Genomic DNA, 21,984 nt, shown 5'->3' on the forward strand with positions numbered 1-21,984 from the left:
TAGGGGGGAAAAAAAGTCCCCAGTCGTATTGTTTTGTTGTGCTGTTTAATGCTGAAACATCATAGTTCATTTAACACTGAGGCTTGAAGTTGTGTGCGCTGAGATAAGAATGCAAACGCACACGAAATGAACAAATATCCAGGCCTATATACTCCTGAGAATACCTGAAAATCTTCTCCACTGGTTTCTGCAGGAGCTACATCAGTAACTTTTAGCTGAAAGATGCTTATGGCATGCCACTCTGTCCAACTGAATCCAGAAGAGAGTGTGTGGTGTGTGTGTGTGTGTGTGTGCATGTGTGTGTTTCTTTATTTTTTTATTTTTTTATTTTTTTGCTGGCTTAACTCTCACCTTTTCTTTAAAAGATCAAGTTTCTTCAGATGTTAGGGATGAAGAGGGGAAAAAAAACCTTTTTAAGACAACCCCTTAGTCTGATGAAGGAGGGACTTTTTCCCCGTTAAATGGGAACATGCCTGAGTTATCTGGTGTGGCCAGCACCTCCCCAAAACTTTGGAGTATAAAAGCCTGGGTAAAAAGTTTGCTTGGGCAGTAGGGAGTTTCTGCTGGGGTCCACATTGGAATCAGAGGAGACCGGACCCTACTGTGTATGACTGGAGTCTAAAGGGAGCAAAAAGAGAACTTCTCTTGCCTCAAAGAGTCTACATGTCTAATATTTAGACATGTTCAGCTTTGTGGATATCCGGCTGGCGCTGTTGCTCAGCGCAACAGTGCTTTTCGCAAGGGGACAAGGCGAGGACGACCGTGAGTATAACTCGATAACTTTTTTTTTCGTACTTCTTTTAACTGAAGAAAAGCAATGCTATAACCAGGATGCAGGATCAGGCAGAGGCCCCAGTGGGAAAGGGCGTCCTCTGGACTTGCAGAGCTGCTTTCTGTTGCTCAGTGGTGCGTTCCTCTTTCTCGTGGCTCATTTTGTGTGTGATAGAAGTGGCTCCGTGTTTGAGGCTCCCAGTGACCCCTTTTTTGCGTGCTTGCGAGCTCGAACCTGTGGAGGCAAGTTGGGGCAGGTTTGGAGACGTGTCCCTCCACCCAACCCATGCACTAGACCTACACCCTGAAGCTACAGCTTTTACGTCTGCACATTAACATCACCTTCAGAATTGGTCAGGCATTGTTGAACTTCCAAAGCCTTTTATGCTTTGTATATGGGGGGGTTGGTGGAGCCCAAATACTCCAAATTTACAGCGTAGCATGCTTGAGAAGATAAGAAATAAGATTGAAAATTGAGAAGCTTGTAAATAGATGTTAAATGAGTATAAACATCTAGATTTAAGCGTTCCACTGAATTACAGAAATCATTTTAAGCGCGTGTTCTTCCCCTCCTCTTTCTTTCTCTCTCTCTTGGAAAAAGTGATGATCTCATTTTTGGATAAGTGGATGGAGTGGATCACGTAGCAGAAAGCCTAATAAATGTCTAATAAATTAGAGTAGCGGTATGTGGCTTTGCTAGAGCTAGAATTAGAAATGCTGGTGAGGGATTGAAGAGCTGAAGCCTGCTTTAAATGAGAATTTTAACCAAGTTGTTAGAAGGTTAGTTATTGAGATCTTTGTCGCTCCAAAGTGATCTGAGTTCTGTTCCCATAATCCGACAGCGCCTCCACGTGGCTGTTTGGAATCTAATCTCTTGGCAACTGCTTACGAAACCCCACCTTTGGTCACTCCCCCATCCCCCTGTACCCCCTCCCACCCCCCCACTTTTTTTTGTGTGATAATGTAAAACATATGTGGACTCTGCAGACTTTCCATGAAGAGAAAAACGCAAGTCGTTGCCAAGCCGACAGTTTTCAATTACCTGATAGTCACTCAAACCCAGAAGACGTGGAAGTTTTCTCTAAGGTTTTTTTTTTTTTGCCTTGAGGGCATGGCCTATATTTTACACCGTGCTGCGGTGCCACCTAGTGTCCAATTTATAGGCCATTTCAGGCATATTTGTTTATTTACATACATGCATCTATATATATATATATATATATATATATATATATATATATATATATATATATATATATATATATATATACACAAATTTATTTAGTGCTAAACGTCACCACTTTCCATTCCAGAAGTGCCTTGAATTGCCATGGTGACATGATACTACAATCATATATATATATATATATATATATATATATATATATATATATATATATATATATATATATATATATATATAATTTTAAACACAAGGGTTTCACTTTTTAGCCCAAAGCATGGACATACTTGGATAATAAGAGCATTAAAGCACAACTTCAGTTCATCCTCATTATTGTGTAAAGTTAAACAGTTAAATTTTTTTCTCACAACTAATGAGATTTTTAAATTATTATTATTATTATTATTATTATTATTATTATTATTATTATGCACACTATGTAGAGTGGTTTAGTAGCTACATAGCACTGACATACTTTTTCTTCTTTCACTTAAGGCATAGGCAGCAGCTGCACGCTAGAGGGTCAGGTCTACAATGATCGTGATGTGTGGAAACCAGAGCCATGCCAGATTTGCGTGTGCGACAGCGGCACGGTCATGTGTGACGAGGTGATCTGCGAGGACACAAGTGACTGCGCCAACCCAGTGATTCCCCCTGATGAGTGCTGCCCTGTCTGCCCTGATGAAGGTATGCTTCTTCTAGCTACAGCGTTTCAAATGGCACCTTATCATACTCACTGGTCCATACACCAGAAAACTCGAAGCTCATAGAGAACAGAATTCATGTACTTCATGTAAATGAATCATTGTGCTCATCATTCTATGACAGTCACCAAAGCCATGCCCATTTCACGATATAGATGACTATATAAATCCATGTGACACATTATTGGTATTCTGAACTCACTCGAGCACATCATTTGCATTTTGTGTTGCATTGTAGTATTTCAGAACTGTGCTGCTTATTCTGCTCCAAACTTGGTTACAAAATGTCAGAAACACAAAATATTGCTGTATGTACAAAGTGGGGTGTGGTTTCATAGATGGCAGCCACCATCTTTCTTTGACAATGGGAAATTTGCTTTTGGCAAAGCACAACTGATTCTTTTTAATAGTTTAATAATCAAGGGCCTGATTATGTTGGCCTCAGAGGAAAAATATACTGGAGATTATCAACAAATTCGTCTGGATTTCAGAATGAATTCCCTTTTTGAGATGAACTATATTATTGCTCTTGTTATCCCAGAGCTTGTGTACTTCTACCAGTAGGCCCAACTATGCATTTATCCCAAGACCTTGGCCCTCTTATTAAATATGGGAGGAGGATACAGGGTACAGCATCACAGTCATGCTATTAGTTCGCAAAGGTCATGGACTTACTATGGATAAAACATCTCTTACTGGATTTAAAAAGACATCATCTATTATTTTCTTTTTATTCATTTATTTTTCCCATTTTTCCCTTTGTTTCCATTTACCAGAATACCAAGAGCCTGCAATTGTGGTAATTCCTATTTCATCATAACTATCAAAAATAATTTTATCTCTATTTATTTACTTAGTTGTTTGTTTATATATTTAGTCTACCATTTGTGATATATACATATCTAGTTCAAATTGCAGTCACATCAGTGTATTAATTATATGAACTGCTCCAAAATATTTATATAACATCAAATTAATTCATAATATTGTGGGGGAAACCATAAGTAGCTCATTTTATATTTTTTCTTTGCTGTTTATTAGGGACCCAGGGGTGACCCTGGCGAGAAGGGCGACAGGGTAGGTTTCTTTTCCTTTTTATCTTACCATCACTAATGTTACTTAATTTTATTGTTTTCTTGCTTTCCCTGATGTTAGGATGGTATAGGAAGACAAAATGTTTTTTACACACAGTATGTGATTCACTAACAACATTGGCAATGATAACTGTAATGCTATAGCAACTGTAATATATGGTAAAGTGATATATAAGATATAAAGATCTATTTTAAAAAATATATGGTAAAATCCTCAATACTGAATTAACACTTCATAAATACAGTATTATTTACACTGTACAATATGTACAGTGTTCATTTGTGTCTAGCTCGGTTTATCCTCACAGTCAGTGTTCATTCTGTATTGTTATAGCTTGCAATTTTATGCTTCAACACATTGGATAGCTGTTTGCCATACAATTTTAGATATAAATATGAAAAAAATGCACCATAGAAGTTATGTTTTTTTACAGATATTTAACACAGATGGAATACAGATCTATGGATTTTTATCCTGTGTATTTATTTGCAATCAAGGAATATTAAGCAGCATGCTGACTGTAAACAGGCAGCAGAGTAGTGGCTGAATGCCATTCCTCTACAGTTAGGTGCTTACCATATGCAATAAAACAGATGCTAATACAAATCAGCATAATTAAACATGATAGAGTATGTAAGCAAAATTATATGCCAGAACCTTTTCTTACCCAAAGAATTCATTTCTCATACACACTCTTATTTTCTCCTGTTATCAGGGTCCTGCTGGTCCTCCCGGCAATGACGGAATTCCCGGACAGCCTGGCCTTCCTGGACCTCCAGGCCCCCCTGGACCCCCTGGCCTTGGCGGAGTAAGTAGACAACTGGAGAAGGACAATACCAGACAGACCACACAGGAAGAAAAGCAGATTGTCATGCATGCCCTTAGTTACTGCTGATCAATCAGATTGATCTGTGATCCAAAGTTAGTCACAGGTCAATGTAGAAGAGATCGAAGAGAACCACACAGATTAGTACAAATATATTTCAGCACCACTGGACTGGACAGCGCCCTGTAGGTGGACCAGAGTTTTGCAGTATTCCTCCCTGAACGCTATAAAAGGGATCAAATCAATACTAAACTGTCTTGCTGTGTTGTTCTTGACTTATTTGCATCCTTCATATGCATCTCAGTACTTTTATGCTTCACATTTATGTTTTTTTTCTTCCTTCGTCCTTGTACTAATAGCCATTACGACCTTCAGTTGGACAAACTGGGTTTTGATACTTAAGAACGTTGTTGAACTGTTCTTTCTAACACAAAAATGGTTCTCTCTCTAAACCTGCTTTTTGTATTTTCCACAGAACTTTTCTCCTCAGTTGTCTGGAGGTTATGATGAGAAAGCTGGTGTTGGTGTCATAGGTCACCCTGGCCCTATAGTAAGGATAGACATGCATGAACCAAAACAGCCCAAAAGGATGACAATTCCTTACATTACCTCTTTTTACATATGTATAACCTTAGAGTCATAATTTAAATACTATGGGCTTGACTAGCCACAATACTACAGATAATTATGTTTCCTTCTTCGAACACACCAAATTCAACCACAATCAAGTTCTTTTAAAAGAGATCAACTCTGCAATGTGCTGTTACAAGTTTTAACCATTGCCCTTTCCAATGAATATGACTGAAAGGGCTTGAGCATTAGATGATCATTTGCATACAAGTGTTTGACAGGCATCTATTTTTATTTCCTGATCCTGCAAGGAAATATTTTCAATATTTATTAGTTAAACTACACCATTTACACATGTAGCAAGATTTTCTCATGTTATACCCTGAATTAACGCATTTAGAACACCACAAAACTAATGCATTTTTGTTCTAAGTGATTTGACATGACATATATGATAGAAATGCTATTATAAACAAATGTTGTATGAAGCATGGATGGATAACAATAACAGCTGACTGCTACATTTCAATGCTTCTCTTCCCTGTGTCTTTCAGGGACCCATGGGCCCTCGTGGTGCCCCTGGAGCTCCTGGACTTGCAGTAAGTATTGGTTTATTTAATTATTTATACAGTTTGTTAAGAAGAAACATGCTGGGGGGGGGGTTAATAGCATTTTACTGAACGCAACTCTAAACTTGTATTAGACATATTAGAAGCTGGTGTTGACCAGCCTATTCATACTAATGTCTCCTGTACTCACTGTAAATCGTTATAATGAAAATTGAAGCTAGTTAAATTAAGCTAGTAGTAACTGAGCTGACCTTAACTGATTTTACAGCTGTTTTAATTTATCCACAGTCTCCATTTAGATGAAATATATGAATCTCATATTTAATTTGTGCTTTGTTTCCAACTGTAGGGACCTCAAGGTTTTACTGGCCCTCCCGGTGAGCCTGGTGAGCCTGGTGCTTCTGTAAGTGTCTGAATATACGGTACATTGTTAAGAACCACTCAGACATGTACATAAACATCATTTCCTTACATCACTCATTCAGTAAATACAGAAATCTGCTCCTGCTATATTTCACCTCAACTAGCAATTCACATATTTGTCAATTTACATTCAAGCACATCTTGCAGTACATTTTGCAGTAGGCATTCATGCATGAAATAAGCCAAGTTCAAAAGGTCACCAGTGTAAATGAGTGCTGGTCCGAGTGTCTCTCAGTACCACAGCACTTATGTAATGCTTGATGTTTTATAGCAATGCTGTAATAATTACAGTGACTTCATTTTGGGCGATAGTTTTCCTGTTTACGTTTATGCTCTTTCTCTTTCTCATTTGCATACACACATAGAAATACATACACACCTGGCTAACCTGGTTTGTTCTGCTTGTCTTCTGCAGGGTCCAATGGGTCCCCGTGGTCCACCTGGTCCTTCTGGAAAGAACGGAGAAGATGTGAGTAGCTCAGTCCATCTCAACCCGCCATTGTCCAAAGACAAGTTATTTTAAATTTAATTTCCAACTACTACTGAATATTCATAGTATTAGCTGATGTGCACATCCAGTATGCTGTATCTGTAATAGTATGATACCAATATATATGTGTATGTGTTCCAGTATGCTGTGTCTGTAATAGCGTGAGCTAGTATGCCTCAAAGCATGTATGCATGGATAGCAGTCTTGGCCAATTTCTTTGTCCTCTCCAGCCTTTTTTATTCACTGTTCCTGTCTACTATAGGGTGAGTCTGGCAAACCTGGTCGCCCCGGTGAGCGTGGTCCTCCTGGCCCACAGGTTAGTATCTCTTCATTGAGCATTGGAGTTGTTAACAATGCACATACACTTTTGTCCTTATTTAGCTTGATCTCACCCAATTCTTGTCTGCTCTCTTACACAGGGTGCTCGTGGATTCCCTGGAACTCCCGGACTTCCTGGCATCAAGGGACACAGAGTGAGTGTCTATGCTAGGCACTGTCTTCAGCTTGGTGGATCTCAGCATCACCCAACTTATCCTGAATCTTTCTTGTCATCTTCTCTGTCTTAGGGTTTCAGTGGTCTAGATGGAACAAAGGGAGATAGTGGCCCTGCTGGACCTAAGGTTGGTGCCGCGTTCTAAATTCTCATCATAATTGCATTCGAAGCTGCAGATTACTCTGTGCAGTGCTTTATAAAGCCCTGATTTGCCCCACAGGGAGAGGCTGGTGCACCTGGAGAGAATGGAACCCCTGGCGCTATGGTAGGTGTCAGCAATTCATAATCTAGTTAATAAAGGAAGGAATTCCTTATTTTGTAGTTGTGCTCCATTCTGACTTCCTGTTTTTATCCAACTTTTTCCCCCCAGGGTCCTCGTGGTCTTCCTGGTGAGAGAGGCCGTGCTGGTCCACCTGGAGCTGCTGTAAGTAACTTCACTCGCTGACCTAAAGACTCTGAATCTCACATCACTGAAAATGTGGCCTTCTTTCAACTGGGCCTATGCACCTAATTCCATAAAATCCATACTGTTTCATAGACTTAAAAATGGTTTGTTTCAGCATTAAAAAAGAAGAACTAATTTCAGAAATCAGATGCTAAAGTCACCTGGAGTTGAGTAGACTAAGAGCTTAGCCTTCGTTGCTAAGCCTCTTCTCATATTCTCGACTCATCTTAAAGATGAGTAACTACTTAATTATAATGAATGAAAAACTGTGATGTTCACAGTTTTTCATTCATTGTAGATGTATGTACAGTTTTAAACTTCCCAGGTGTTGGTGCTCTAGCAAACAACCAAATGCTGTTACACTTTTCCGGTCAGTTCATTTGTCAGACTTGGAAGGAATATATTATTCCAGATTTCTTCTTAGTGTCGAGCTGGTACGTTGTGCTGCTGTCTCGATGTTGAGATGGAAATTCTCTAATACATCTTCTGTTTTCGCAGGGTGCTCGTGGTAACGATGGTGCTGCTGGAGCTGCTGGTCCTCCCGTAAGTAGCCAATCTTTATTAATTTTTAATCCACATGATGTATTGTGATGTATGCTAGTACTTTGGTTTTGACTTCATTTAAAGATAACACAAGAGTGCTGTCAGCCTGAGGCCTGACATACTTTTTATCATTTGTTCTAGGGCCCAACTGGCCCTGCTGGTCCTCCCGGATTCCCTGGTGGCCCTGGAGCTAAAGTAAGTGATCTCTATCAGCACTACCTCAAGCCAAAGTCTGTAGAGCTAACTTTTTGTTCTAGCACATCTACTCGATGAATTGCATATTTTTTCTGCTCAGCATTTTTTTTATGGCACTCTGAAATTAGTCCTACCATTGGTTCATTTGTATTGGTTAAAATAAATAAACAATATGAAAGCTTCATTAAAAGAGAGGTTATTTGAGGTCAGCATGTTAATAGAGTAAATAAGGGTAAATTGGTGAAGCTTGAGCAATTTCTATAGAGTAATAGTCGTTTATTTCAATCATTGTTTGAATCTGCCATGTATCTCATCAAACAGCAATAGGTCTTCACAACAAATTGGATTTATCCTATTAGGATTTGGTTATCATAGGCCTATTCCTTTCTTACTAGAGGTAAGAGAAAATGACTTTCTGATAGGCATGAACTTAATTGGTCTCCTGCGTACCTTTCAGGGAGAGACTGGTCCTCAGGGAGGTCGTGGATCTGAGGGACCCCAGGGTGCTCGTGGTGAGCCTGGTAGCCCTGGTCCTGCTGGACCTGCTGGACCTGCTGTAAGTGGATCTTCTTGAATTTTATTGCAATTTATTCATGATAAAGCTGGGGCATTACATAGATTCCACTTTGATTCCACCATTTTGGTTTTCTTGTCTTCTAGGGCAACAATGGTGCTGATGGTGCTCCTGGTGCTAAGGGTGCCCCTGTAAGTATGATGTGTTTAAAAAAAAATCCAATTTGTCATTGTCATTTATTTTGATTTCTTTTAACCAACACATACATTGCACTGACTCTCTGCTGCACTCTACAGGGTGCTGCTGGTATTGCTGGTGCTCCTGGCTTCCCTGGACCCCGTGGCCCTCCTGGACCTGCTGGAACTCCTGGTGGTGTTGGTCCCAAAGGTAACACTGTAAGTATATATTTATGTTGTCAACTTATCAAATCTTTATATATATATATATATATATATATATATATATATATATATATATATATATATATATATATATAGTTCCAGCATTAACATTTTCTGTTTTACAGGGTGAGGCTGGTGCTCATGGTGCCAAGGGAGATGCTGGTGCCAAGGGAGAGACTGTAAGTGTATCATCCCAACTGCCTTATTTTACAATCCTAATTAAAACTGAATTCAAGACTGTTTTGCTGAACCATAGTTCAATCAGTATTTAGTTAGCATTGCATCCATTTAGGCTACACAGGTTAGCATGAGTTAATATTCATTCAGAGTACCCAATACTGATTCATCGGCCACTTTGTCTGATGCTTTCTCTCTCTTCTATGTAACTATTCAGGGTGCACCCGGAGTTCAAGGTCCCCCTGGCCCCCCTGGTGAGGAGGGTAAGAGAGGAGCCCGTGGTGAGCCCGGTCCTGCTGGTACCCGTGGAGTCCCTGGAGAGCGTGTATGTATACCATATACCACTTGTCTCATCGTCTTCTCTCCTGTTTGCTCTAAAATATGTTTCCAAATTTCCATAACAGTTTCTCTGGTCCTTGATTTGGAAATAAAAGATGTTGACAAAGCTTTATTGGTCCTTATTCTGTACAGAGAGAAAGAAAACAAAAGGTCCCCTGCCAATTTTCCCACAATTTCCTTGTTCAGATTATTTATGCACACAGCAAATACTCTATACAACAGAGCGTAAATAAGTGACACTAAGCTTGATCCACTTATTCTTCCTTGTACAGGGTGCTCCTGGTGGTCGTGGTTTCCCTGGTGCTGATGGATCTGCAGGCCCCAAAGTAAGTAGAAAAAAATAATTTCCTGGAATATAGCTGGAAAATTATAGACAGTGTATTCTTCTGTGCAAAAAGCCATTCCTTATATAATGGAACTCATTAGCCACTTGTCAATTCCATCATGTCCTTCTTTTTATTATAGGGTTCCCCTGGTGAGCGTGGAGGCCCTGGAGTTGTTGGACCTAAGGGTGCCACTGGTGAGCCTGGCCGCAACGGTGAGCCTGGCATGCCTGGATCAAAGGTAGGAACTAGTTTCTTGTATTTTTCTTATATCTGAGAATTAGAAGGGTTAGAATGGATACTACCATAGTACCATGTTGACTTGAGCTGGTACATCTAAGATAGATGCTGGGAAAATGAAACCTTTCCCCAGAAAGCACTCCCATTTAGTAGCAGTCATTACAGATGGCATTCCAAATTGAAGATCACAAATGCCTGATAACTGACACATGAAATTGTGGTCATTAAAAAAAAAAAAAACAGTATCCATTCTATTCATTTGTATGTCATCTTTTATTTCATCAACTTAAAATATCATGCTTTTGAATATAGTATTTACTTCTTTATCTTTCCTGACCTTTCTTCACCTCACGCTGCATTGTAGGGTATGACTGGTAGCCCTGGCAGCCCTGGACCTGACGGAAAGACGGGACCTCCTGTAAGTTCATTGCACAACAGCCATCACTGACAATATTTATGCATCAATTCAGTTTTAATAACATATCCCTCGTCATCCATGAAAATAGCAATATTTCACTGAAATAGCAAAATATAGCTTTTGCTCTGTTTGAATAATAGTACAAATAGTATGCCATTCTGTCACACAAGAATGTTCAACCTGATGGATGACATAGCAAGGGTAGTCTGCTAATTTCTAGTTAACAAAGTGCTAAATGCCAAGAAATACACATATCCATACACATATCCACATATATCTGCTTTGTTTCTGACAGGGTCCTGCTGGACAAGATGGCCGCCCCGGACCCCCAGGCTCCGTTGGAGCCAGAGGTCAGCCCGGTGTTATGGGATTCCCTGGACCTAAGGGTTCTGCTGTACGTATTTCATCCTTTCACCCAATCTCCTGATTTTTATTTTAAAGCTTATACAATTTGGTAACATTTTTTTCTACTTTCTGTAGGGTGAAGCCGGCAAGCCTGGTGAGAGAGGTGTGATGGGTGCCATTGGTGCCCCCGTAAGTGTCAACATCTTTTCTTTGCGACACAATAAAATTTGAAAAAGAAAAATGTGATTAATAATTTTGGGGTTGTTTTTTCCCTCTTTCACTCATCATATGCATTTGTGTATTATATATATATATATAGGGTGCTGCCGGTAAGGATGGTGATGTTGGTGCTCCTGGTGCCCCTGGCCCTGCTGTGAGTATCTTTTCATATATCCCTGTATCTCAGATAGCATCTTCTCTCAATTTCTAGATAACTAAGTCCTCTGGACTAATTACATTTCTATTATTATTATTATTATTATTATTATTTTGCTTTTTTCTGTAGGGAGTTGCTGGTGAGAGAGGTGAGCCTGGACCTGCTGGTCCACCTGGATTCCAGGTGAGTGCCTATTGCCCTGGACAGAACACAGCCTCTCCTAGTACAATGATTCTTACAATTTGTGTACTCATTACTTTGATTTCTTTCTGTAACAGGGTCTGCCTGGACCTCAGGGTGCTACTGGTGAGCCTGGAAAAGCCGGTGACCAGGTAAGACATTAATTTACTTTTACAGCATTTCCCAGATGCCTTTATCCAGGGTGTCTTAGAAATGTGTTTTGTAATTGTCATCAAAAACCATATCCTCACTTCTAATAGTTCAGGGTCTCAGAATACCATTAAGCTAAAACCTTGAAAGACAGGAATTACTTCAGTGGGTTATTATATCACCTAATGAGTTGAGAGTTTTTACACTGATCTGTATAAAGGCTTGTTTAAAATCTGTCAAATCTGAAATTGCTGCTTCTTTTGAATTTCTAGTAAGCATGTCTATTCCACTGTCAGCCCTGTGATAACCTGGCAACTTGTCCAGGGTGTACCTCGCCTCTTGCCCATAGTCAGCTGGGATAGGCTCCAGCTCGCCTGCGATCCTGTAGAACAGGATAAGCGGCTACAGATAATGGATGGATGGATGGATGGATGGATATCTATTCCACTTGTATAGTTCTACTGTTCAATCAACAACAGACCTGAACTGACTATGTCTCTCAAGCTTAAAACGAGTCAACAAAATTACAACCAGCGTTGGAGTAACAGAAAAGAATAGTAAGGTTGCCTGTACTTCAAAACTGATTGCTGTGATACAAGTAAAAACCTCTTTGTTACAGGGATTGCCTGGTGAAGCTGGTGCCCCCGGACCTTCTGGCGCTAGAGTAAGTATCCATTGCTATAGAATTTATGGGATTTTATTTGATAAATCTGCAGACCAGACCTAAAAACACTCAAAACTTCAGTCCCCAGAATGATACTCATTCTTCCTCTCTTCCCTCTGCTCAGGGTGAAAGAGGATTCCCTGGTGAGCGTGGAGCCCCTGGTATTGCTGGTCCTGGTGGCGCACGTGGGTCTCCTGGTGTAGTTGGAAACGATGGTGCTAAGGTGAGAGCTACATGTCCAGCTTGGGTGTCAGATCAGAGAAATGTGATCTCTAGTTAAGTGTTTAGCAAACCAATAAGCTGGACTGATACAGAGTTAATTACTAGTCTACTTTCTTTCTGTATTTCTTTTTCTTTAGGGGGAGGCTGGTGCTCCTGGTGCCCCTGGTGCTCAGGGTCTTCCTGGTCTTCAGGGCATGCCTGGTGAGCGTGGTGCTGCTGGTCTGCCAGGCCTCAAGGGAGACAGAGTAAGTGCCACCATGTTTCACAGAGATTTTCAACTGGACTGTGTTTAATTTAATTTCAATAACATGAATTTCCGCAAGTTATGTTCTACAATGTTAATGGTTTTGTACAGTGTGACATTATTTTGTCCACTGTGTTCATTATCACAGGTGGCATGGTAGTGCAGTGGTTAGCACTGTCGCCTCACGGCTGACAGGGGCCTTTCTGTATGGAGTTTGCATGTTCTCCTCGTGTCTGCGTGAGTTTCCTCTGGGTGCTCTGGTTTCCTCCACAGTCCAAAGACATGCAGTTAGGTTAACTGGCTACTCTAAATTGTCCATAGGGCTGAATGTGTGTGAGAGTGGTACAGCCTGGGTGTTCATCTCAGCTCGCTGAGCCACTGTGGACAGGCCTTGCCACCATCGCCACAGGCTTGCTCATTGGGAATAGATTAGGGATAAAATTAGCTCATGTTTTAAGTCGTTCAAATTCTGTAAAGCTGCTTTGCGACAATGTTTATTGTTAAAAGCGCTATACAAATAAACTTGACTTGACTTGACAGGCCCCTGGGCCTAAAAAGCAGGGTTGACTTATACACGCCAACTTTCACTTCAAAAACATATAGTGCATGCGGGAAGTTGTTACCCTTCCCATTGAGCTTCGAAATCGAATAAAACTGCCACACACATTATCACATTCATTGTTACAAGCTTATTGGAATGGCTCGAAACTTTATAAGGCGTGGATATGACAAACACTAGAGTAGGATATAAAACTAGGTTTTGTACAGTACAGATAACAATAAAGCTGAATAATAGATAATGCATTGTCACAGTGGCTATGCCATATTTTTTTTAATCCAAATAAACAGTATAAAGCAAAATAAATGAAAAAGATATACTTTCAGTGTGAAAGTATACACTGAACCAATTTTATGCACTGCAGAGGCATCATACAGTCTTTCCCCACCGACTTTAAGCTTTTACTATGTCAAGCCATGTCTATCACTAAATTATTAAAGTACTACTTCACTACAGTGCACAATTTCCTTCCCTGTCTATGTTCAGGATATGACTTTGTTGGTTGTAAATGCTCAATTTCAGTGGCTTCTGAGTGGAAAAAAGAGGAAAATGTACATTTAACACTCTCTATAATATTTAATTCCAACCAGTTAAAATGAGCCTGAATACTGCACCAAAATATATGGCAAACTTAGTTAATGTCCAAGAACCAAAATAATAAAATCAAAGTTGTGATCCCACAAGAAGGCAAGCATATCACATCTGACTGAGTTAAAACAGATATGTCATGAATGTATGGGTAAAAATTGGCCAATCAGTCTTGCAGTGCTAGAATAGATATGTCCAGAAGGGCCATACTAGTCAGTACAGAATAGTCCTTTCTTGTAATTAATGCATAGCAATATTTCTACACAATAAAATTGTTAAAGGTGTGATTCAGTATATATTGCATCAGGCAAACACTGATGTCTCACTGTCTTTCTACATAGGGTGACCAAGGTGCTAAAGGTGCTGATGGTGCCGCTGGTAAGGATGGCGCTCGTGGTTTGACTGGACCTATTGGACCTCCTGGACCAACTGGCGCTCAGGGTGACAAGGTTAGTCTCTTCAGTGTATATGTCTATAGCTTGATATCCATTGTTTCTCACCACTAAATATCCTGTCATATTTGAGGATGACTGAGTTTGTTCTATCTTTACCAAGGGAGAGCCTGGTGCTGCTGGAGCTATTGGACCTACTGGTGCCCGTGGACCCCCTGTGAGTATTTTTTTTCTTCTCTGGATACCAGATGGATATCACCAAATATCATTTCCTCTCAAGGGATACAAACATGGTTTATTTTGATAATATGGACACTGATCATTAATTATGCCATAAGAATTTCCAAATCATGATATTTTTATTGATAGTGTTTATTGCGAATGTCTGCATGTTATCTTAGTTCCCATGAGTGACTAATGTCCACTTCTAGGGAGAGCGTGGTGAGACCGGTGCACCTGGACCTGCCGGATTTGCTGGACCACCTGTGAGTATCTATATAAATTCCAAATCAACCATATTGATGCGCGATGTAGCATATTTGTCTGGGCATTTAACTTAAAATTCAGCCTTACCAATGATCCAATTGTATCTCTAAAATCCATTCCAGATTAATCATATTGTGTTCTAAAACTCAAATCACTAAGAATATGTATGCTATTTAGTGAAGGAACCATGTGAGTCCTTGTGGATCTGAGTTAGCTTTTGAACAGGTTGCACTTAAGATCTCGATGTTTCTCACATAGGGTACTGATGGTCACCATGGTGCTAAGGGAGAGCCTGGAGAAACTGGTGCCAAGGGAGATGCTGGTGCTCCTGGACCTGCTGGAGCTACAGGTGCACCTGGACCTCAGGTACATACAACATCCAGAGCTCTCTTTCAACTTTGTTTAATTTTCTATTCAACTTTTGTAGAAACTGATGAAAGCCACATACAATGCTCAAATGTTTTGTCAAAAGTGTATCATACATATAAAAAAGTATATTATGTGAAATAATTAGTATATAGGGGCATTATAATTAATTTCTCCCTTGAATACTTTAGCCATAAACCTGTTGCTTGATAAACTTATAAAGCTCTAATTCTAAAATTTAAGCTGAATATATTTACAATACAGCAAACACAACATTGCTTTCTTATAGGGTCCTGTTGGTTCTACTGGTCCTAAAGGCGCCCGTGGTCCTGCTGGTCCTCCTGTAAGTATCACTTTCTTAAAAGATACTAGGCTTCAACGTTTACTTAATCACTCTCCTAAGATCAGGATTTTTTTTTATATTCAGATCAATTTCTGTTTCTTTTGTTAAGGGAGCTACTGGCTTCCCTGGTGCTGCTGGAAGACTTGGACCTCCTGGCCCTGCTGTAAGTTATTTAGTACAGCTACAAGGCAAAAGTCTTTAACCACTTTTCCAATGTAGCTTTAGTATAACTTCTTGATGACACATTTAGCTGCCATTCCAACCTTGCTATTATCTTTCCAGGGTAACCCTGGACCCTCTGGGCCCTCTGGACCCCCTGGAAAGGAAGGTGCAAAGGGTGTTCGTGGTGAGACTGGAGCTGCTGGTCGCACTGGTGAGGTTGGTCCTGCTGGTCCTCCTGGTCCAGCTGGTGAGAAAGGAACTCCTGGAGCTGAGGGTCCCCCAGTAAGTTTCTCTTACTGGGTCTAAAAATAACTTCAGTCTTATAACCCAGAAAAATTACTGGTTTAGTGCAGTATTTTTGGCATTCATGTAGTGTGTATGTTCATTCAAATATAAAGTACCAGACTTTCTTCAGCATTGGCTTTTCTTAACAGGGATCTGCTGGTTTACCTGGACCTCGAGGTATTTCTGGCACTCGCGGTATTATTGGTTTCCAAGGACAGAAAGGAGAGCGTGGTTTCCCTGGTCTCCCAGGACCATCAGTGAGTATTCCAAGTGAATGCTTTAAACATACCCTTAATATCTCCAGTCAGTGTCAAAGAATCCAAAGTTTTGTTAAAAACAAATACTAGATAACATCAGTTTTGCCTGGTTGAGCAGACTAAAAAAAAAAAATCCCTTGCCCTCTACATGATAAAACCATCAGTGGTACTTCAGTTATTCAGAGTACTCAATATGTTGTGGAATTGCATGGACATCAACCCAGCACTTGCTCTTGTCATCTTGTAGGGAGAGCCTGGTAAGCAGGGACCTAGTGGCCCCTCCGGTGAGCGTGGACCTCCTGGACCCATGGGAGCCCCAGGACTGGCTGGACCTCCAGGCGAGCCTGGTCGTGAGGTGGGTACATTCACCTGTTCACTCCAGCTTCATTCAGACATAATGAGTGACCTTGCACCATCTTGACTTTAGTTAGCAATGTGCATCGAAGTTTGTTGGAGTCTATAGACAGTGCAAAATTAACTGCTGAATATTTCACCATTAGGGAACTCCTGGTAACGAGGGAACTGCTGGCCGTGATGGTGCTGCTGGTCCCAAGGTAAACTGCACTATGAATAAACACCGTAACAGTAAATCAGTCCTATTGCCACAAAATAATTAAAACATGGACTTTTCCTGACTGTTTTTTGCTTGTGTTGACCAAGTTCTTTATGCGTATCCTATAGGGTGACCGTGGTGAGACTGGCCCTGCTGGTGCTGCTGGTGCTCCCGGACCCCCTGGAGCTCCTGGACCTATTGGCCCTGCTGGAAAGACTGGTGATCGCGGAGAGTCTGTGAGTGGTTATTTCAGAATTAAAGATAATCTAGTTACAACTGCAACTACTGTTAATTAACTTGGAACACAGTGAATGAATGTCTGAATGAGTTCACTCAGCATCATTTGTCACTTTACTCCATTAGGGTCCTGCTGGTCCCGCTGGCCCTGCTGGCCCTGCTGGCCCCCGTGGCCCTTCTGTAAGTTTATACTTTAGTTATTCTGTTGTTACCACACAAAGATCTGATTAAATGTGACCCAGTAGGGTAGTTCATAATACTCTAAGGCCAATATATAACTCTGTGTAGGGACCTGCTGGAGCCCGTGGAGACAAAGGTGAGACTGGTGAGGCTGGAGAAAGAGGCATGAAGGGACACAGAGGATTCACTGGAATGCATGGACCACCTGGACCTCCCGTAAGTGATGACCCATTTGCCTGATGGAAGATCCACAACCTTTAAAAATTATATCTTTATATTATATATTTACTAGTGCATAAAACCAAAATACCTAAATTCACTGGTTCCACACACACAAACTGGTGTTTTATATTTTTGTTTAAATATTCGCAAAGAAGACAAAACACTAGCACTGTAATGGGGTCACAAGAGTGAACTGGAAGGATTTGTTCTTTTACTATAGGGACCTTCTGGAGAACCTGGACCTGCTGGATCTTCTGGCCCTGCTGGACCTAGAGTAAGTTTTTTTTTTTTCTAATTTACTTTCCATCGATAGAAAATTGATATGTTATTATAACAGATGTTCCCTCATTTTTTGAACTTATGTAATAATAGGGACCTGCTGGAGCTGCTGGTTCTTCTGGTAAGGATGGCATGAGTGGAGCTCCTGGACCCATTGGACCTCCTGGACCTCGTGGTCGCACTGGTGAAATTGGACCAGCTGTGAGTTGCCTTTTCTTTTTCACTTTAATTTGATGTTTTCAACCAACACACAAGATAGCCATTTTATACTAGTTTTTCCACCATCCTTTGATTTAGGGACCTCCTGGACCTCCCGGACCCCCTGGACCTCCTGGACCATCCGGTGGTGGATTCGACATTGGCTTCATTGCTGCACCCCAGGAGAAAGCCCCTGATCCTTATCGTCACTACCGTGCTGACGATGCCAATGTGATGCGTGACCGTGACCTGGAGGTTGACACCACCCTTAAGTCCCTCAGCCAGCAGATTGAGAATATCCGCAGCCCTGATGGCACCAAGAAGAATCCTGCCCGCACTTGCCGTGACCTGAAGATGTGCCATCCCGACTGGAAGAGCGGTATGCAAAACTCAGCATTCTTTGCAAATTGTGATTAAAAAATAGGCAATTTCAACCTACCATTCAAATGCATATTGGGTCTGCAGAGAGACTTGTGTTTCACCTTGGTATAATGAAAACAGGCCACAGTGGAATTCAATCAAAAGAGTGTATGTTTAGTAAAAACAACGCCACCACATGATTCTGCTCTTGTTCAGGTATTTGATATGTGGTTTTGTAATACCTGTTCTAGGTGAGTACTGGATTGACCCTGACCAGGGCTGCAACCAGGATGCCATCAAGGTCTACTGCAACATGGAGACTGGTGAGACCTGCGTCTACCCAACACAGACTGACATTCCCAAGAAGAGCTGGTACACAAGCAAGAACATCAAGGAGAAGAAACATGTCTGGTTCGGAGAGGCTATGACTGATGGCTTCCAGGTGAGGGTCCTCTTAATTTGTGCATCGTTTTAAAAAGTATTATAACTAGTTATATGCAGCATGTTCTCAACCTCATTTTGCCTTTCTTCTGCTTCTCTTCAGTTCGAGTATGGCAGTGAGGGCTCCAAGCCTGAGGATGTCAACATCCAACTTACCTTCCTGCGCCTTATGTCCACTGAGGCCTCCCAGAACATTACATATCACTGCAAGAACAGCATTGCCTACATGGATCAGGCCACAGGCAACCTTAAGAAGGCTCTGCTGCTGCAGGGCTCCAATGAGATTGAGATCAGAGCAGAAGGCAACAGCCGCTTCACATACAGCGTCACTGAAGATGGCTGCACGGTGAGTCATTTTCAAAGTATATCCCCACTGTATGTCCACAGTAAATGGTTATTTATCATGTGCTCCAGTGTATGTCTGGGCTGTGTTCACACCAACATGAAATTTAAAGTTAAAAACCTAGATTGGGTGGCACACCACTCGTAATAACTGCAAGTAGCTGATATTGAAAGGACAGTTATTAAGGGCAAAGAAGTGACTTAGTTTTAAGAGATGAATTTATTAATGAGCTTATCTTTATGACACAAATTAAGCCTAGTCTTGGACTGAGCTGCAAAATTAGTGACAGCATTACTTTGGGGAAAAAAAGCTGTTTAGTTCAAAACCTTAAAAAATAGGCCCATGTTTTTATTGTTATTTTAATGGTCAACTGTTACACCACAGTGCTTATACTTTTCTTTTCATTCTCTGCAGTCGCACACTGGTGCATGGGGCAAGACAGTCATCGACTACAAAACAGCGAAAACATCTCGGCTGCCCATTATTGACATCGCTCCTATGGACGTTGGTGCACCCAATCAGGAATTTGGCATTGAAGTTGGCCCAGTCTGCTTCTTGTAAAAAAGAAATCTGGACTTGAAATTGTTTGTGTGTTGCGTGTGTGTTTTTTCTAGCAGTCATCTCTCTAAAATCTTTTCTATGCATTAAAAAAAAAACCCTAGACTTCGATTTGGCTGTCTGAATGGTCCACTTGCTTAGAACTACGCTTCAGAAGACAGTGGTTATGTGTTATCAAGCTTTTTTTGGGACCACTATTTTACCACCACCAACACCAAGGACACTTTAGAAGACCGATTTGTTTCACTGGCCGCAAGAAAATAATATATACTTGTAAAGTGTTAAATCCCCCTGGAAAAAGGAAAAAACCATATGAGACACAGGTGACTTTTTTTACCACTGCGGAAGGACAATGAAAAAGAGAAAACAAATGCTTTGTACCATGTTCAGGTGTTAAATAAATCTGTAAAATGACATTTAAGTGTCTTTGTGTTCTACCCATCAGAACAAGTGATCAACAGGCACAACCATCATTGTTCACAGACAGAACAGATTTAATATGAGACAAGGGTTCAACTTCGTATTGATATCTTATGTCTACCTCAGAAAAGAAACCTATATTATTACCAAGTGTTGACCAACACCAGGTTAGGATTTTACACAGAAGTATGCTTAAGAAAGCAAGAAACAGCTGCAAAAGGTGCTATTTCATGAGGTCCTGTTAGTGGGATGTGTTAGAGCAGTTTCTAAAATAATGTATTATTTCACTCTTACTCACAGGGCCTTTGGTGCTAAAATCATATTCTTTTGCTGTCCAGTTATAACACATGTCTCTCTTGCAAAAGGACTTTGCTTCAATTTCAGTAGCAGAACCTTTGTTAGGGAAATATGATTAAGCTTTGATGCACATCGTCTTTTCAAGTGTAGAAATAAGCAGGTGGGGTCTTTTATTTTTCCAAAACCTTTTGACACTTTTTGGTTGTTGTCTTGATTTCTTTACAATACATCCCCATGTTGTCCAGTGATTACATTCAGTGCTTCCATTCTACCACTTTTGTACCAGGATTTCTTGGTTTTCAGTTTTTTGTTTTTTGGGGTTTTTGTTTGTTTGTTTGTTTGTTTTGTTTTGTTTTACCTAGGGCTTTTCAAAGATTGCAAGAGAAATAGGGATCCCCAAAACTAGTGAGAGACGCATACACACAATAGGGGGTTAAAACAAGATGATCTGTACCTATTTTGTATATGTATAATAATTTGAGATGTTTTTAATTATTTTGAGTGCTGAAATAAAGCATGTTAAGTGGTCGATCTAATGTTTGTCAGAAGTGGTCTTGACTCATCCCTAAGTGCCCGATGGACGTTAATGAAGCACAGCCTGCACCTGTTACAGTTGTTTTGACTGGAAGGAAGATTAAAGAAAAATAACAAACAGAATTGTCTTACAATTGTACCTTCTTTTTTACTCACAAATTAAAATCGTAAAATCGAGTTTTAGTTTGTTCTACTCATACAGATACCCACGGAGTCACTGAATTTGACCAACAGTGAAGTTTTAATGACTAGCATTGCCTAATGCTACTCTGTAAAGGTTCAGCTATGGCCTAATGGTTAGAGATGCAGCTTTGGGTATAAAAGGTTTCTGGTTCAATTCCCTAGACCAGCAGGAAAGGCTTAAGTGCCCTTGAGCAAGGTGCCTAACTCCCAGCTGCTGCTCTGAGTATGTTCTATGTCACTCTGGATAAGAGTGTCTGCTAAATGCCTGTAATGTAATTACCTGCTTTGAGTCTGAACGTCGTCTTCTGCTGCTGCTTTGTATAAAACCTGATATAATCAAAAAAGGGGGGGGGGTCAACTGATTCTCCATTGTCAGTCCCATCCATCTGCAGAATCTCTACCATAAATCCATGGAGAAACTTCTTTGCTCTCAGATTTTATCTCCGCAAAAGTAAAAAAGTACATCCGACCAACTGAGTCATCCGGGTCACTCCATGCAGGCTCACTTTGTCGACAACTTTCATCATCGACCAGACTCGGCTTCCACCTTTACCGATACCTCACAGCCTTGGTAGGGTACTGAAGTGATCTGTGCGCCAACGTGTACTGAAGAAATCTTCATGGTGAAGGGAAGCTTGTCTTGCTTGATACAAGGAAGCCATTGTGTGGCTAGGTATGTGCAGGCTTTCATAGTGGGGGGCTAGCTGAAATGTGAGCTGTTCGACTGCTTTGATTTCATGTGGTATTCTGTACTTTCCCACCGTAATATCTTATTTACACTGCTATGAATATGTTTAACCTGTATACATTCGTATAAGTTTGCTTATCTTCACAACACATC

At 40.7% G+C, this 21,984-nt stretch overlaps 1 protein-coding gene across 1 annotated transcript; it reads left to right on the forward strand.

The window, feature by feature from the left end:
* Positions 1-534: 534 nt before the first annotated feature.
* Positions 535-20,962, forward strand: col1a1a (collagen, type I, alpha 1a). The gene is made up of 51 exons (XM_060901756.1): positions 535-762; positions 2,450-2,641; positions 3,435-3,457; positions 3,700-3,735; positions 4,469-4,561; positions 5,055-5,129; positions 5,704-5,748; positions 6,068-6,121; positions 6,557-6,610; positions 6,894-6,947; positions 7,051-7,104; positions 7,198-7,251; positions 7,345-7,389; positions 7,495-7,548; positions 8,068-8,112; positions 8,254-8,307; positions 8,765-8,863; positions 8,968-9,012; positions 9,118-9,216; positions 9,348-9,401; positions 9,617-9,724; positions 10,011-10,064; positions 10,204-10,302; positions 10,666-10,719; positions 11,015-11,113; positions 11,200-11,253; positions 11,384-11,437; positions 11,570-11,623; positions 11,719-11,772; positions 12,390-12,434; positions 12,559-12,657; positions 12,794-12,901; positions 14,389-14,496; positions 14,603-14,656; positions 14,871-14,924; positions 15,184-15,291; positions 15,581-15,634; positions 15,744-15,797; positions 15,917-16,078; positions 16,231-16,338; positions 16,586-16,693; positions 16,839-16,892; positions 17,020-17,127; positions 17,255-17,308; positions 17,417-17,524; positions 17,751-17,804; positions 17,903-18,010; positions 18,107-18,386; positions 18,619-18,809; positions 18,912-19,154; positions 19,566-20,962. The coding sequence occupies exons 1-51, from the start codon at positions 681-683 to the stop codon at positions 19,710-19,712; spliced, it is 4,350 nt and encodes a 1,449-aa protein (XP_060757739.1). The 5' UTR covers positions 535-680; the 3' UTR covers positions 19,713-20,962.
* The last annotated feature ends 1,022 nt before the right edge of the window (positions 20,963-21,984 follow it).

Source organism: Neoarius graeffei, chromosome 20 (assembly GCF_027579695.1).
Source record: "Neoarius graeffei isolate fNeoGra1 chromosome 20, fNeoGra1.pri, whole genome shotgun sequence".
In the NCBI taxonomy this organism is placed as follows: Eukaryota; Metazoa; Chordata; class Actinopteri; order Siluriformes; family Ariidae; genus Neoarius; species Neoarius graeffei.

Coding starts and splice junctions, on each gene's coding strand:
- col1a1a (XM_060901756.1), top strand. CDS start 681: ATGTTCAGCTTTGTGGATATCCGGCTGGCGCTGTTGCTCAGCGCAACA. Junction 12,435..12,558: donor CCGGACCTTCTGGCGCTAGA/GTAAGTATCCAT, acceptor CCCTCTGCTCAG/GGTGAAAGAGGATTCCCTGG. Junction 18,387..18,618: donor CCATCCCGACTGGAAGAGCG/GTATGCAAAACT, acceptor TACCTGTTCTAG/GTGAGTACTGGATTGACCCT.